Source organism: Crinia signifera, chromosome 4 (assembly GCF_055691185.1).
Source record: "Crinia signifera chromosome 4, ASM5569118v1, whole genome shotgun sequence".
Classification (NCBI taxonomy): Eukaryota; Metazoa; Chordata; class Amphibia; order Anura; family Myobatrachidae; genus Crinia; species Crinia signifera.
This window is the reverse complement of record NC_139220.1, coordinates 80,906,723-80,922,985: the sequence shown is the minus strand read 5'-3', so window position 1 is coordinate 80,922,985 and position 16,263 is coordinate 80,906,723. Positions and strand designations below refer to the sequence as shown.

Sequence of the window (16,263 nt, the reverse complement as noted above, 5' to 3'; positions counted from 1 at the left end):
TTCATAAAACAGCGATCAGGTCTGAATAATCCCCAAAAAGCATCTTATTAACATCTCCAGAAAGCACACATCTGTAAATGGGGCATACACGAGCAATAGCATGCAATTGTATTGCATTTATACAGATGTTTTCAAGTATATTCCCAATAATGAATAGCACTATAAGTCTGTTTCTTGTGCTCAAATGAAAGGCTAAAGTATGTGTTGCTGGCAATGTATCTGTTAAATAAATGGGCTGAATATATGCCATTCTCAAATAAAACTATTGGATAGGTAGTCACTGGGGGCCTTATTTTGGTTCATTCTTTCTGACAAAATCCTTCTTAGATGGACAAAACCATGTGCACTGCAGGGGGGGGGGGGGCAGATGTAACATGTGCAGAGAGAATTAGATTTGGGTGAGTAATTTTGTTTCTGTGCAGGGAAAATACTGACTGCTTTATTTTTACACTGCAATATAGATCTCACTTTGAAGTAAAACCCCACCCAAATCTAATTCTCTCTGCACATGTTACATCTGCCCCACCTGCAGTGCACATGGTTTTGCCCATCTAAGAAGGATTTTGTCAGAAAGAATGAACCAAAATAAGGCCCTGGATGACCACCTTTAAAGGCGCTTCTACATCAGATAACATCCAAACCACAATTTATGTAGTGTCAATTTTTAATTAAAACACATTAAAACATATTCACAAGTGCACTCGATTTTACATAAAATATCAAAATAAAAAAAGTATTACAATATAATACTTCTAATGCATCCTCTAATTATGAGGCTACCCTGATGCATATAGTCAATTCTAAAATGTCCATGTCAATATAAATGGCCAATAGTAAATTAGCACTACAAATGTCCAAATAGTTATAGATGCATCTTGAGGCTGTGTATGAATGAATAAAAATTGAAATGTCCAGATGGTTATGGATTGATGTTTTACGTAAATATAATAGGACATTATTAGTCATCCATTTGGACTGAAGCAGTCCTGCTCATAAGTATCACAGTCCCCACTGACCCCACTCTATGTCCCCTTGATTTAATAGATTTGTATAGTTTATACTTACCAAATATACCAACATATTATCCTCCATTAGGTTGACTCATTCAGGTTGCATTGTTTTTTTGTTTGTTTTTTGAGAAATGTATTACATACTGTATATACTCTATGAGATGAGGAATAATGTGCTTACCAATCTAAGGTATATATGTTTTTATGGCTTGATTTTCCAGTTGTTTTTTTCTGATTCATTGTTTGTCCTTCTCTGCCTCCTTTCAGACTCTCTTTTCTCTTATGATATTATTGTCTATTGAATGTGGCCGGCGAGGGGGTTTGTATAGCGAGGATGGCTTGTTTTCGGCAAGGATCACGAAAACAAGCCATCCTCGCCATCCAACCCCCTTGCCAGCCACTCGCCATATTCTATGTTCCAGGGAAATCCTTGCCGTCCTATGACCCCCCGAACGGCGAGGTTCACCACAAATGCAGTGAGCCAGCTGCATTTAGCTGCGAGCCTTGTTGTTTTGACGTCCGCACTCGCCTTTTTACAAACAGTGAGGTGGTAACGGCGAGTGAAGGTGGGTGGGTTGATACTGATGGTGTGCTATGATGGCAAGCAATAAGCACTGCTCGCCTAAACTGCATGGAATATGTATTATGTATTTAATATGTCCCCATAATTTTAAAAAGTGTATTTGAGTGTTTTTTAATTTTTGAATGTATACCAAATGTTATAACAAAATTGTGCCACGTTTCTTAAAGAATGTATTTTATGATTCTAGATAAACCCCTGATGTAGTCTCTTGGAGACAACACGCATTGGATTTTGCACTTCTAATGTTATGTACAGCTTGAACATTAATTATTCTGGATCAAAAAATCATATACTGTACCAACACCCAAGTGAACATAAGAAATATTATTGCTTTTAATAAACATATCAGTATTGTGACACCATTTTAATCTATTTTGGATTATTATAATATTGTCTAAGTGGGGAATATATTATATATATTATCTACAAGCGCCTACTGTTGTTGTCATTTTATTTTTTGTGGTTCCCCTCTAACAGGGACCTTAGTGAATTAGTCTCCACCATATATCATTAAACATTAGCAAGTATTAGGGGGATTGTTGTTTATAAACATCTTACAGTATATGAAGAAGGCAAGTGGGTCTGCAGTCAAAATAGATTAATTATTATTAAGTTATTGCAAGTGAGCGGAATAATAGCAAGTGAGGAATACAGACATTGTTCTATGGGGCCGTTTCAATTTAGCGAGATGCAGCATCAGTAACAAAGACAACATGTAACTTATTCAGTTACTGTATCTGGTGTGTCCTTTATGTGTAGCAGGCAGCTGTCTGTAACATAAGGATCCACATATGAATAAGCAGAATATGTCTGTATAGTATGGTAACCCCTGCATTGTAAGGGTGGTCACTAGGCTGCTTTCTGATTTGTATGATATCTGTATAGTATGGTAACCCCTGCATTGTAAGGTGGTCACTAGGCTGCTTTCTAATTTGTATGATGTCTGTATAGTATGACAACCCCTGCATTGTAAGGTGGTCACTAGGTTGCTTTCTATTTTGTATGATGTCTGTATAGTATGGTAACCCCTGCATTGTATGGTGGTCACTAGGCTGCTTTCTATTTTGTATGATGTCTGTATAGTATGGTAACCCCTGCATTGTAAGGTGGTCACTAGGTTGCTTTCTATTTTGTATGATGTCTGTATAGTATGACAACCCCTGCATTGTAAGGTGGTCACTAGGCTGCTTTCTAATTTGTATGATGTCTGTATAGTATGACAACCCCTGCATTGTAAGGTGGTCACTAGGTTGCTTTCTATTTTGTATGATGTCTGTATAGTATGGTAACCCCTGCATTGTAAGGTGGTCACTAGGCTGCTTTCTAATTTGTTTGATGTCTGTATAGTATGGTAACCCCTGCATTGTAAGGTGGTCACTAGGCTGTTTTCTTATTTGTATGATGTCTGTATACTATAGCAACCCCTGCATTGTAAGGTGGTCACTAGGCTGTTTTCTGATTTGTAGGGTGCAGTGTGTACTACAAGACCGTCATTAGATGCACCTTATAATGTACAGAGTAGTCGGCTCTGGATTGCTTGCTGTATTACACATCAATCTCTTAGACGCTCTTTGTTTTGTATATCATTCTATAGAATGCTATCGATATCAATTATCAAGCTCTGATCTATCAGAATCAGAAGACAAACATAGGTGGTGGTGGGTAGGGGACCATACTATGAATGGATTAGCCTAGGAAAGCCATAATTCCTATTTAGACCATGGATACACCATTGCATACAGCCAGTTGGCCTTACGTGCTTTGGTAAGAACCTGGAGTTTCTTTTTACTTTTATGTCATCTTGCAAAAGCACATTTTTAGCAGGAAAAAAGTATACATGGTTATATCCATTAATCATAATAACTACAGTGGATCAGAAATAAACTGGACATCAATTTTGGGTTGTCAGGGATTCTAGTTTATAAGAGTTTGGCAGTAACCTCATCTGGGTCATTACACTGCAGGAGATCATATATACAATAGGTTAAACCTGATGGACTAAAGTATTTTTTCAACTTCTATTAAACTATGTAGACTGGAGGCTGCGCAGCTCCTGGGGCAGAGCACTGAGCAAACCCCACTATGCCTAGACTAGGTGTGTAACATCCAGTCACAACCCTGTAATGTCATACACCAGGTGGTGTAGCACCGTGGACACAAGGCAACTCCCCCTTTCGCCTACATAGCCCGCCCTGGATAACACCAACTCTGGTGATATCACTGGCTATAACCACACCCAAGAAACACTTAAGTATGTGGAAGATAGCGCAATAGAGTATGCTTGCTCAGTGCAGGGGTTGCACACTACACCTCTGTTTAGGTTTGTAGTAACCAGATGCATATACTGCCAATGCTGATCGTGTGGATCTTGTTATACAGTATGTGTTGGCAGAATGTACTACTCTTCTCTATACATTTCTTTTAAGTAATGTGCACTCATTTTATGTCCAACTCTGTAACAGTCCAAAAGATATTTCCATTACTTAATTTCCAAATGTAGCACATATGTTTACCTCATCAGTGAGTAAAGTGGCAATGGCTCTCCCAATCTCATGATAGGCCTTTGCCTGGTTTCTTGGTCCCAGAAGAATAAAAATAAATCTGTAAAAATAAACAATAATCATATTAAACCACTTTAAGGGATAATATTAAATATGCAAAAAAGTTCTTTTTTTGTAATATATGCATGAATCACCTGACATTTTGCAAAAGTACCGCTATAAAAGTTGTTTTAAATCTAATTATATATACACACATTAGGAATAATACAAGGACAATTTTGATGGGCAGACAAATAGTTATGGTGGGGTCAGATACAGAAACACTACTATGCTGTGACTCTGGCTATGGGTCATAGCGTCGACAAGAGGAAGGTCAACATGCATTGGGTCGATTAATGAAGGCCAACATGGGGTTAGGTCGACATGGGTGAGGTCGACAGCCAAAAGGTCGACATGAGGTTTTTCCCTTTTTTATCCCAAATGTCGACACAGTTGTCATGAACACTAAAAAAGTGCACCACGTCCACTCGCATGGATGTCAACTTAGCCCTTGTTAACCTAATGCATGTGTCGACCTAACCTACCTCGACCATATCCCAGTTTCTCTACATTCAATATACAATAGATTGTGTGGTGCGCTATCATACAGCAGCTGGCACAAGGGTTTGTCAGGCCCAATGATAGATATAAGAAAAAAGAAGGTATGTGCCAGCGCTGGCTGTAATAATTCAATAGTACCCGGTTCTCAAAAAGGTATAACAATTTATTATAACATAACATAAAAACAATAGTATTAATAAAAGATGAATCACTTTAAAAGCAACAGTCCAAAGCAGTGGGTATGAATACCTCAATAGATAAATGATTATCTTGATGATTGTAGCTGCTTGGATGATATAGAAATAAAAATATTGCTGTATATTACCATCCCATTGGTGCCTGGTTATTGGTGGAGGCCAGGATCTGTGACGAAATGTCCATAGAATGTGTCCTATAATTTCAAGGACTCAGGATATCCCAGTGTGGTGTCCTCTTTGGTAGTAGCTGGATGATTAGGAATAGAGCTGTATCCCATAAGAATTTTGGATCCAGAAGATTTGAAGAGGACCAACTGTGGGAGAGCGGACTTGTCACTTGATATTGGTGGATGGAGGTTTTCACAGCAGCATGGATTGCTTGTGCTCAACGCGTTTCCCCGGATAACCCGGCTTCATCAGGAGCAGATATGTGTGTTTGCAAGCTCTCAGGCATGGTTTTTATACCTGATGGTCAATTGCTTAGGTGATTCACCTGTGCGTTAATTGGTAGCTAAAAACTTTTTACATATGAGAACCGTGTATATAATAAAACTAGTTGTTTAATAAACCATATAGGAGGCAATCGCTTATAACAAAAACACATTTTGATAAATGTATACAAAGAATTAGAAATAAACAAGAGATGTGACCTCGTTTGTGTGGGTCACATGACCCGGAAGTAATATCTGATAATATCAGAGGGTATTTAATAGCGAGTGCCTATATACAGGCATATAAATAATCAATTGAGTCTGGAGCAATGTATACGTGTCCGCAGTGCTGGGTACGCCCCACCGCTGAGTGCCGATTGCCGGTATCAGCAAAATCGGCGGTGTATGCGTCTCCAGACCGCGGGCACGCGTCTATCGCGTTGCCAGGTAACAGACGCGGCCACGTGATGTCACGTGACCCGCGTCATGTCCTAGCAACAGAGCGGGCGTCCCTCACGCCACCAGGACACCAGGGAAAGACGTCGGTACGTCTCTGCCACGTCTCACATGACAGACCCGGGCGAATCGGATGGCGTGGGTGGGCGCTCGCCGCGCTGTCATGACAACAACCACAAGTGTCATCATATTAGCGCCCGATAGTTGGATCCCCACAAAGGAGATCAGAACAGTGTCCAATTGGAGAGTAAGATGAATATAACACTATTGGTGTTTTACATGCATAAGAGGAACATTTTTAAAAAGATCGAGTGGTTCAATAAATGTATTACGAATACATATACATGGGAAATATATTCAGATTATCAAAGACGAGAATAAGTCATACAAGTTTTTTTATATATAAAAATATGTATACAGAAGTAAATTTAGCATTATGTACATACAGAGCACAAATTTGATAATAGAAAAAATCATAATAAAAATATTAAAAATAATAATAATAAAAATAATAATGACACAGAGAACTAAAGAGGCATAAAGGAGTTATAAAACTGTATTGAGCTCGATGGTCTCATTCAATCCGTCTGGGTGCAAAGAATTAAATTTCAGTGTCCAATAGATTTCTCTCTTACAAAGTAGATTATAACGATCTCCACCTCGCGGGGTACAAGCTATATGTTCTAAGGCTGTTATAGACAGACATGTTGGATTAGAGTTGTGCTTGATTCTATAGTGTCTAGACACACTATGTTTTTCAAAACCTTTTAGTATATTTCGTCTATGTTCCATAAACCTAGTTCGCAAGCATCTAGTTGTTCTTCCAACATAGGGAAGGTTACACCCACATTTTAAGAGATATATTATATGTGTGGATTCACAATTTATGAAAGTTTTAGGTGTAAAGGGTAGTTGTTCTGGTATTATTATAGTGGGTTGTTGTTTAGTAACGTGTTTACACATTGTACATTTAGGTTTCCCACATTTGAAAAATCCTTTAGGTTTTTCTGGAAGCCAAAATAGACGATGATCGTCTATGTTAGGTGTTTTTTGTAACGTATCTTTTTTGAGGTGACTGGGTGCGAGGATAGTTTTCAAGGTCTTGTTCTTTTTGTATATAATTCTTGGTTTTTCTGGAATGATGTTAGATAAAATTTTATCCTGATGAAGCACTCTATAGTTTTTCGTAACTATGTTTCTTATCTCATTGGAGCAGTTGTTATATTTACTAATGAAGGCAAGATCTTTTCCATTTGTTTCTAAATCACTCTTGGTTTTATTTTTATTTTTATTTTGATTTGAATTTTCTTTTATCAGTAAATCATTCCTATTCATTGCGAGTGTTTCATGCAATGCTTTTTTCAGTAGTTGATCAGGATACTCTCTTTCCAGAAAAGATTCAGACATTATGTTGGCCTGTGTTAAGAATTGTTCAGTCTCAGTACAATTTCGCCTAAGGCGCATGAACTGGCCCTTCGGAATATTAGTTTTCCACGGCATATAATGTGCACTTTTGAAGTGCACATAAGAGTTGGTGTTTACAGGTTTTACATAGTTGGATGTTATAATTTTATTGTCTTTAATTTCGAGAGTCACGTCCAAGAAGTTAACAAAAGACTCATTGAAGGTGTGGTAAAGGTTAAATTATATCTATTCTGATTGAGTGAATGAACAAATTGAGTGGCAGAAAGTGAATCCCCATCCCAAATTATAAAGAGATCGTCTATATAACGGCCATAGTAGACCAGGCTCTGCGTCCAGCTGCTCCCCCACACATGGGTCTCCTTTACCTCCCCCATGTATAGGTTCGCATAGCTGGGCGCGAACCTGGTCCCCATGGCCGTCCCCATCACCTGTAGGAAGAATTCCCCATGAAAAGTGAAATAATTATGTGAAAGAATAAAAGAAATACTGTCTAGAATAAAGTCCCTATGTTCCGACTCCAGGTCCTCATACATCATAAGTCTTCTTTGTATCACTTCAAATCCCAATTTGTGTGGGATGTGGGTGTATAATGCATTTACATCTAAAGTGAGAAATGCATAACTGTTTTTCCAACCAATTTCTTGGATTTTAATAATTAGATCACGAGTGTCCTTGATGTAGGACCTAAGAGTCAGAACATAGGGTTGTAAAAAGAAATCAACATAATGTGACAAATTTGCTGTTATAGAACTAATGCCAGATACTATGGGGCGCCCGGGAGGTGAAGAAAGGGATTTGTGGATTTTAGGTAAAAAGTAAAAGGTGGGTGTGATGGGGTGTGTGGGTAAGAGAAATTTGTACTCCTCCTTGGACGTGACTCCCGATGTAAGTGCTTGGTCAAGTAATACTTTTAAATCACTCAAAAAATTGGGTGTAGGATCCCTGGTGAGTAGGGAATAAAATTTTGTATCATATAGTTGTCTATAGGCTTCTTCAAGGTAATATTTTCTGTTCATAATAACAACCCCCCCCCCCCCCCCCCCCTTGTCTGCTTCTTTAATAATTAGTTGTTTATCTTGTTGGAGATTTTTTAAAGCATTTTTTTCTCTTTTATTTAAGTTGGAAACTTTAAAGGGTTTGGCACTTTCTTTCAGACAAAGTTCTTTAAAGTCTTCTAGAGTAATTTTATAAAATGATTCTATACTAGAACTCTTTGCACAGATAGGAAAAAATTCAGATTTATTGTGAAATTTAGGTGGATTTGGTCTTTGAATATCAAAGATTTTTTTTTTTTTTTTTATTATTATTATATAGACGATCTCTTTATAATTTGGGATGAGGATTCACTTTCTGCCACTCAATTTGTTCATTCACTCAATCAGAATAGATATAATTTAACCTTTACCCACACCTTCAATGAGTCTTTTGTTAACTTCTTGGACGTGACTCTCGAAATTAAAGACAATAAAATTATAACATCCAACTATGTAAAACCTGTAAACACCAACTCTTATGTGCACTTCAAAAGTGCACATTATATGCCGTGGAAAACTAATATTCCGAAGGGCCAGTTCATGCGCCTTAGGCGAAATTGTACTGAGACTGAACAATTCTTAACACAGGCCAACATAATGTCTGAATCTTTTCTGGAAAGAGAGTATCCTGATCAACTACTGAAAAAAGCATTGCATGAAACACTCGCAATGAATAGGAATGATTTACTGATAAAAGAAAATTCAAATCAAAATAAAAATAAAAATAAAACCAAGAGTGATTTAGAAACAAATGGAAAAGATCTTGCCTTCATTAGTAAATATAACAACTGCTCCAATGAGATAAGAAACATAGTTACGAAAAACTATAGAGTGCTTCATCAGGATAAAATTTTATCTAACATCATTCCAGAAAAACCAAGAATTATATACAAAAAGAACAAGACCTTGAAAACTATCCTCGCACCCAGTCACCTCAAAAAAGATACGTTACAAAAAACACCTAACATAGACGATCATCGTCTATTTTGGCTTCCAGAAAAACCTAAAGGATTTTTCAAATGTGGGAAACCTAAATGTACAATGTGTAAACACTTTACTAAACAACAACCCACTATAATAATACCAGAACAACTACCCTTTACACCTAAAACTTTCATAAATTGTGAATCCACACATATAATATATCTCTTAAAATGTGGGTGTAACCTTCCCTATGTTGGAAGAACAACTAGATGCTTGCGAACTAGGTTTATGGAACATAGACGAAATATACTAAAAGGTTTTGAAAAACATAGTGTGTCTAGACACTATAGAATCAAGCACAACTCTAATCCAACATGTCTGTCTATAACAGCCTTAGAACATATAGCTTGTACCCCGCGAGGTGGAGATCGTTATAATCTACTTTGTAAGAGAGAAATCTATTGGACACTGAAATTTAATTCTTTGCACCCAGACGGATTGAATGAGACCATCGAGCTCAATACAGTTTTATAACTCCTTTATGCCTCTTTAGTTCTCTGTGTCATTATTATTTTTATTATTATTATTTTTAATATTTTTATTATGATTTTTTCTATTATCAAATTTGTGCTCTGTATGTACATAATGCTAAATTTACTTCTGTATACATATTTTTATATATAAAAAAACTTGTATGACTTATTCTCGTCTTTGATAATCTGAATATATTTCCCATGTATATGTATTCGTAATACATTTATTGAACCACTCGATCTTTTTAAAAATGTTCCTCTTATGCATGTAAAACACCAATAGTGTTATATTCATCTTACTCTCCAATTGGACACTGTTCTGATCTCCTTTGTGGGGATCCGACTATCGGGCGCTAATATGATGACACTTGTGGTTGTTGTCATGACAGCGCGGCGAGCGCCCACCCACGCCATCCGATTCGCCCAGGTCTGTCACGTGAGACGTGGCAGAGACGTACCGACGTCTTTCCCTGGTGTCCTGGTGGCGTGGGGGACGCCCGCTCTGTTGCTAGGACATGACGCGGGTCACGTGACATCACGTGGCCGCGTCTGTTACCTGGCAACGCGATAGACGCGTGCCCGCGGTCTGGAGACGCATACACCGCCGATTTTGCTGATACCGGCAATCGGCACTCGGCGGTGGGGCGTACCCAGCACTGCGGACACGTATACATTGCTCCAGACTCAATTGATTATTTATGTGCCTGTATATAGGCACTCGCTATTAAATACCCTCTGATATTATCAGATATTACTTCCGGGTCATGTGACCCACACAAACGAGGTCACATCTCTTGTTTATTTCTAATTCTTTGTATACATTTATCAAAATGTGTTTTTGTTATAAGCGATTGCCTTCTATATGGTTTATTAAACAACTAGTTTTATTATATACACGGTTCTCATATGTAAAAAGTTTTTAGCTACCAATTAACGCACAGGTGAATCACCTAAGCAATTGACCATCAGGTATAAAAACCATGCCTGAGAGCTTGCAAACACACATATCTGCTCCTGATGAAGCCGGGTTATCCGGGGAAACGCGTTGAGCACAAGCAATCCATGCTGCTGTGAAAACCTCCATCCACCAATATCAAGTGACAAGTCCGCTCTCCCACAGTTGGTCCTCTTCAAATCTTCTGGATCCAAAATTCTTATGGGATACAGCTCTATTCCTAATCATCCAGCTACTACCAAAGAGGACACCACACTGGGATATCCTGAGTCCTTGAAATTATAGGACACATTCTATGGACATTTCGTCACAGATCCTGGCCTCCACCAATAACCAGGCACCAATGGGATGGTAATATACAGCAATATTTTTATTTCTATATCATCCAAGCAGCTACAATCATCAAGATAATCATTTATCTATTGAGGTATTCATACCCACTGCTTTGGACTGTTGCTTTTAAAGTGATTCATCTTTTATTAATACTATTGTTTTTATGTTATGTTATAATAAATTGTTATACCTTTTTGAGAACCGTGTACTATTGAATTATTACAGCCAGCGCTGGCACATACCTTTTTTTTTTCTCTACATTCAAGCTCCAAGACGATACGAGATTTAATAGAGCGCGATTTTTAAAAATTTTCGGCAAAAACTGTAGAATTTGCACGTTTTCCGAAAATAACACACATTTAAAAGGATGTGAATTGCGGTAAAAAAAAATCACGCTTTTTGCCGTAACTGTCAATTTTTTCTCGCACTTCAATTCACATCCTGATGTTTTCCCATTATAAAGAATACAACTCGCAAATTTAATAGGGACAATTTTTGGTAAAAAAAAATAGACCAGGTTCTGACTGGCGACTTTGATAGAACCATGCGCAGATCATTGAGATCTGTGCATGGTTCTGTCTTAAAAAATGTGTAAAAGTGACATTTATTTAAAAAAATGATGTGGGGTCCCCCCTCCTGAGCATAGCCATTCCCGGGCTCAGTAAGCCAGACCTGGTTCCAAAAATACGGGGACAAAAAGCGTAGGGGTCCCCCGTATTTCTGAAACCAGCCCCGGACTCTTGGACCGGTCCTGGTTCCAAAAATATGTGGGACAAAAAACTGGGGGTCCCCGTATTTTGGAACCAGCACTGGGCTCCAACAGCACATGGTGTCATGCCATAGCTGGGGACACTTTTTTCAGAAGGTCCCCCGGCCGTACCATGCGCACCGTGGCTGGTCAGCCCTGGACAGAGTACCTGGGGGAGTGGGGACCCCCAATAAAGGGGTCCCCCCAGGGTTCACCCGTCCAGAGCTGAAGCACAGAGAGGTCCCTGGATGTGCAGGTTCTGATTTACTCTGATTTACTCTGATTTCAAAGCAGGATCTTATTAGCTATCCCAAGTCACATGACAGTTGTTGACAGTTGATAGCCAATAAAATCCTGCTTTGAAATCAGAATAAATCAGAGTAAATCAGAGCCTGCACATCTCTACTTTTTACAGGTGAACTACAAGTCCCACTACAGGCCTGCTGGGACTTGGCGAACCACATTTCCCAGCATGCGGGGCTTTAATGGGCCCCCTTGGTCTTGTAGTTCACCTGTAACAAGAATGTTTGGTACTTATATGTTAGTTGGGCGCCCACTAAGCTATTTGCTTAGTTTCCCGCGTCCCCTCGCTTCGGGCTCGGTGGCTTGCTGCGCTCGCCACACTATATAGGATCAACTCCATGCCGACATGGATAGTGGGGGTATGAGCGCACGAACTATAGTGGGCACCCAACTAACATCTAAGTACTGAAAGTTTAAATAGAAACACAGACACAGAGAAAAGTATAACTTTAATATACATACACTAATTTACACCACTATACATTACCAATCCAGGCTCCAGCGGTGACTGTCTCTGCAGCAGCTCACTCCACACTGTCACTGACAGCGTGGGTGAGCCAGCTCCCCTCGCACTGACAGCGGAGGTGAGCCAGCTCCCCTCGCACTGACTGTGGGGTGAGCCGGCTAACCCTTGCACTGACTGCGGGGTGAGCCGACTTCCTCCTCATTAATGACAGCAGTTTGCCGCTGTCACAGCACTATAAAAGCACTCAGCCGTAGTTGGCTCTATGCAACTCCATGGAGCATACCCTCCAACTGTACCGAATATGCCGGTACAGTACCGTTTTAACGGTCTGTACCGGCAATTAAATATTGCATCGAATGTACCGATTTATTTGGCTTGGCTCCACAATTTGTCCTGACTCAGTCCTCCTCCTGGCTCCGGGCTCCGCTTGGTGTCAGACATTGTTGCGCCGCTCTCCCCTGGCCCAGCACCCGTTCTCAAGAGTGCATTGCGGGCCGGTCCCAGGCGTCATAACATCATGCGCCAGCACCGCGGACCCGGCGCACTCAAGGGAAAGGTCTGTCAGCCCCATGTCGACCTTTTGACTGTCGACATAAACATTGTCGAACTAATGACCTGTCGAACTAACGACCTGTCGAACTAATGACCTTTCGACCTAGAACCATGTCGCCCTTTTTCCATGTTGGCCTACACCCATGTCGACCTTCTCCCATATCGACCTAATGGTGTTGACCTAATGACTGTCGACCATCATGCTGTAGACCAAATGATCCCAACCCTTCACCATGCAGATTAAAAAGGGAATGTAATTTGTAAAGGAAAATAATCCTTTAAACATACGTCATCATGTTTTTTTCTTATGTGAGTGGGGTACGCTCACATATTTTGGGTGAAACTCCCATCACACATTTGACATATTTACTTTTGGTACTACAGATTGGATATTTGTTTTTTTTTTCCACATTTACGATGGATTCAAATAAACTATAACTCCATGGAGGACTAAACTCGCCATCTGGTATCCCCAGGACCACTTTACAGTTCAACCAAACCAAACCTTAACTTAGCTTATCACTTAATCCTAACTAATAAATAAGACACGGACACAAAGTGCTGGCGTTTCAAAAATGAATGTCAAATTTATTTTTGACAATTAACTATTAACTATAACTGGTGGCGGCACAAAAGAACGGTCACTATAGGAAAGTGGGGTTATAGATGACACCACATACACACCATCGCTGGTGATCACTCTCCCAGGTCATCCACCTCGGCAGGTGGCTTGGCCATCCCCCGGGCAGAAGCGTGGCCGATGACAGGTGATGTCAAGGGAGAGCGCACCCCACTATCTACACACACACAAGATCTTAAAAGGATGACCGTTCTTTACCGCCGCCGAAGAAGAGAGAAATAGGGAAGGGTGGGTGGGGCTTCTCTGGACAGAGTGACTCACATCTAGCATGTGACTTCCTTGTCCTATCTAAAACCCTCCCCCTGCTCTGATAGGCCTTGTGCCCATCCTAATCAGCATGTCACCAGACACCTTCCAAGTGTAACCTGGGGAACCTATCAGCGGTTTATGCTCCCTCACTACTTACTCAGCATTCGTGATTCTATTCACCATTTACGATTCTACATTTAATCTGAACATTCACTAAAAAAGAGACCTTATAGAATTACACAGCAAGACTTTATCATGAGTTCGATATGGGATTTTGAGATTGGCACCATGTTGAAAATAAAAATACCTTTACACACTTCATAAAAGGATATGGAAATGTGAGTTAGGGTATAATTCCCAGATGATTCCTCCTTCCCTTACCACTATCCAAAGCAAATAGAGCAAAAGAAAACTTTACACAATTGTATTCCTTTCCCTAAATGTGAGGGGGGTAGGCCTCCAAGAAATTTTGTGGAGAATAACCAATTTCCCATCTTTATTTTAACACTTATAAACTATGCCAATTCCACACATTGTGGGCTTTTTTTGTTTCTATTTTTATGTTTAATCATTTGAATCTGGAAAATATAGATGGAGAAGCTCTAATAGAAGAGATGTCAATTCCATCCAACTAAGAAGGAACGTATTAATTATACACATCTTATATGTTTTTATTGCTGTCAATTTTTTGTATTTTTGTCTTTTCACATAGCGCTCACATTTGGCTTCCAGTATTCCATATACATTTTCCGTGAATATAAACCGTAATTTAAAACAATCCCATCTACTAAATAGGGCTAGACAGATTCCTGAAAACAAAGTACAGTGCCATTATTGTATAGATTCTAGTGGATAAATGGCATTATATTAAAAAAGAAAAAAAATGATGTGTAATAGAACGAAGACCACAGTGCATCTAATTTATTTTCCAGCATGGGGGAGTTGATAGCATTGCAGGGGTGGGGATCCCCCAGAGATTTCTGTGTTGCCAGCCCTGTTCGCCAGAGAACACTGGCCCTGACAGATTGATCAGCATTAGCATGCTGGGCGATCCTGAGCACTCTACATTGCTCAGATTGCTCAGGAACATCTCCCAGTGTGTAGGCCCCTTAACAACCCACTCTCATAATCAGGAGAGCAGGTGTGACCTTCATTTGGTCTTTCTCAATATACACATAGCCTGTGCACTGAGAGTTGAGCCTGACCATCTTATTTTCCATATCATCAACATCGTGTGAGGATCCATTATCTTAGGACGACTTAGGGGTTTATTCTAGTTCATTCTTTCTGACAAAATCCTTCTTAGATGGACAAAACCATGTGCACTGCAGGGGGGCAGATGTAACATGTGCAGATAGAATTAGATTTGGGTGAGTTATTTTGTTTCTGTGCAGGGAAAATACTGACTGCATGATTTTACACTTCAATATAGATCTCACTTTGAAGTAAAACCCCACCCAAATCTAATTCTCTCTGCACAAGTTACATCTGCCCCACCTGCAGTGCACATGGTTTTGTCCATCTAAGAAGGATTTTGTCAGAAAGAATGGACTAGAATAACCCCCTTAATGAGAATATTCACTTTGAACTATTCCTGTTTTAAAAGATTGTAGTGATAGCGTTATATAGGGTTGTGTTGCTGCCTTTACCAGGGCGCCATATTGTCGGTTACACAGCATGTTTTTTACATACTTTTCACACATTCTGAACACAGTAAAAAGAACCATATTATCATTAGGACTTTTATGATTAGTTTACAATAGACACACATTCAACCAGCTTCTATACTATACAAAATTGATTTGTAAGAAAAGAAGAAAGCTGTCTTTTATGTGGTGCACCTATGGTCTATACTTCACATACTATTTATCATCTTTAAAAGTTTGTCACGCACACACATGCGTATCTTTAAAAAATGTGAGAAATAAGGGATCAGATTAGGGGTGTGGCTTTGCCATAGAGTTCATGGGGCCAAAATACTAAATAGCCTTTTTTTGTTTGCTGGCATGTGGCCCCATAGGACAGACAGCCCACCACAGTCATTCCACTGTATTGTCACCATTTATAGTTATTCCGTCTCTGCATTACAGAAACTCTGCCATCCGGTGATGCTGCATGTCATACCTATTGTGCTGCCCTTGTTGGCAATTTTTTCAAGGACCAGTTTTTGTTCCCAATCTGCCCCTGATCCGAATACATGATTGTAGTGTATTGTGTGTGCCCAGATTTAAGGACATTGCACGATCAGAGAGCAAATAAAATATTTTGTTCATCTATCCTAGCTCTAGTTTTTGATAGTTTTCTTTTAACCCAACATCTGTGA

At 39.5% G+C, this 16,263-nt stretch overlaps 1 protein-coding gene across 1 annotated transcript in view; it reads right to left on the bottom strand.

The window, feature by feature from the left end:
• The window catches only part of LOC146072950 (electrogenic sodium bicarbonate cotransporter 1-like), a 117,655-nt gene that overhangs the window by 61,255 nt on the left and 40,137 nt on the right, over positions 1 to 16,263 (bottom strand). The window contains exon 8 of the mRNA XM_083180119.1: positions 4,107 to 4,194. Coding sequence (XP_083036245.1) covers positions 4,107 to 4,194 — 88 coding nt within the window. The remainder of the gene's footprint in view (positions 1 to 4,106; positions 4,195 to 16,263) is intronic.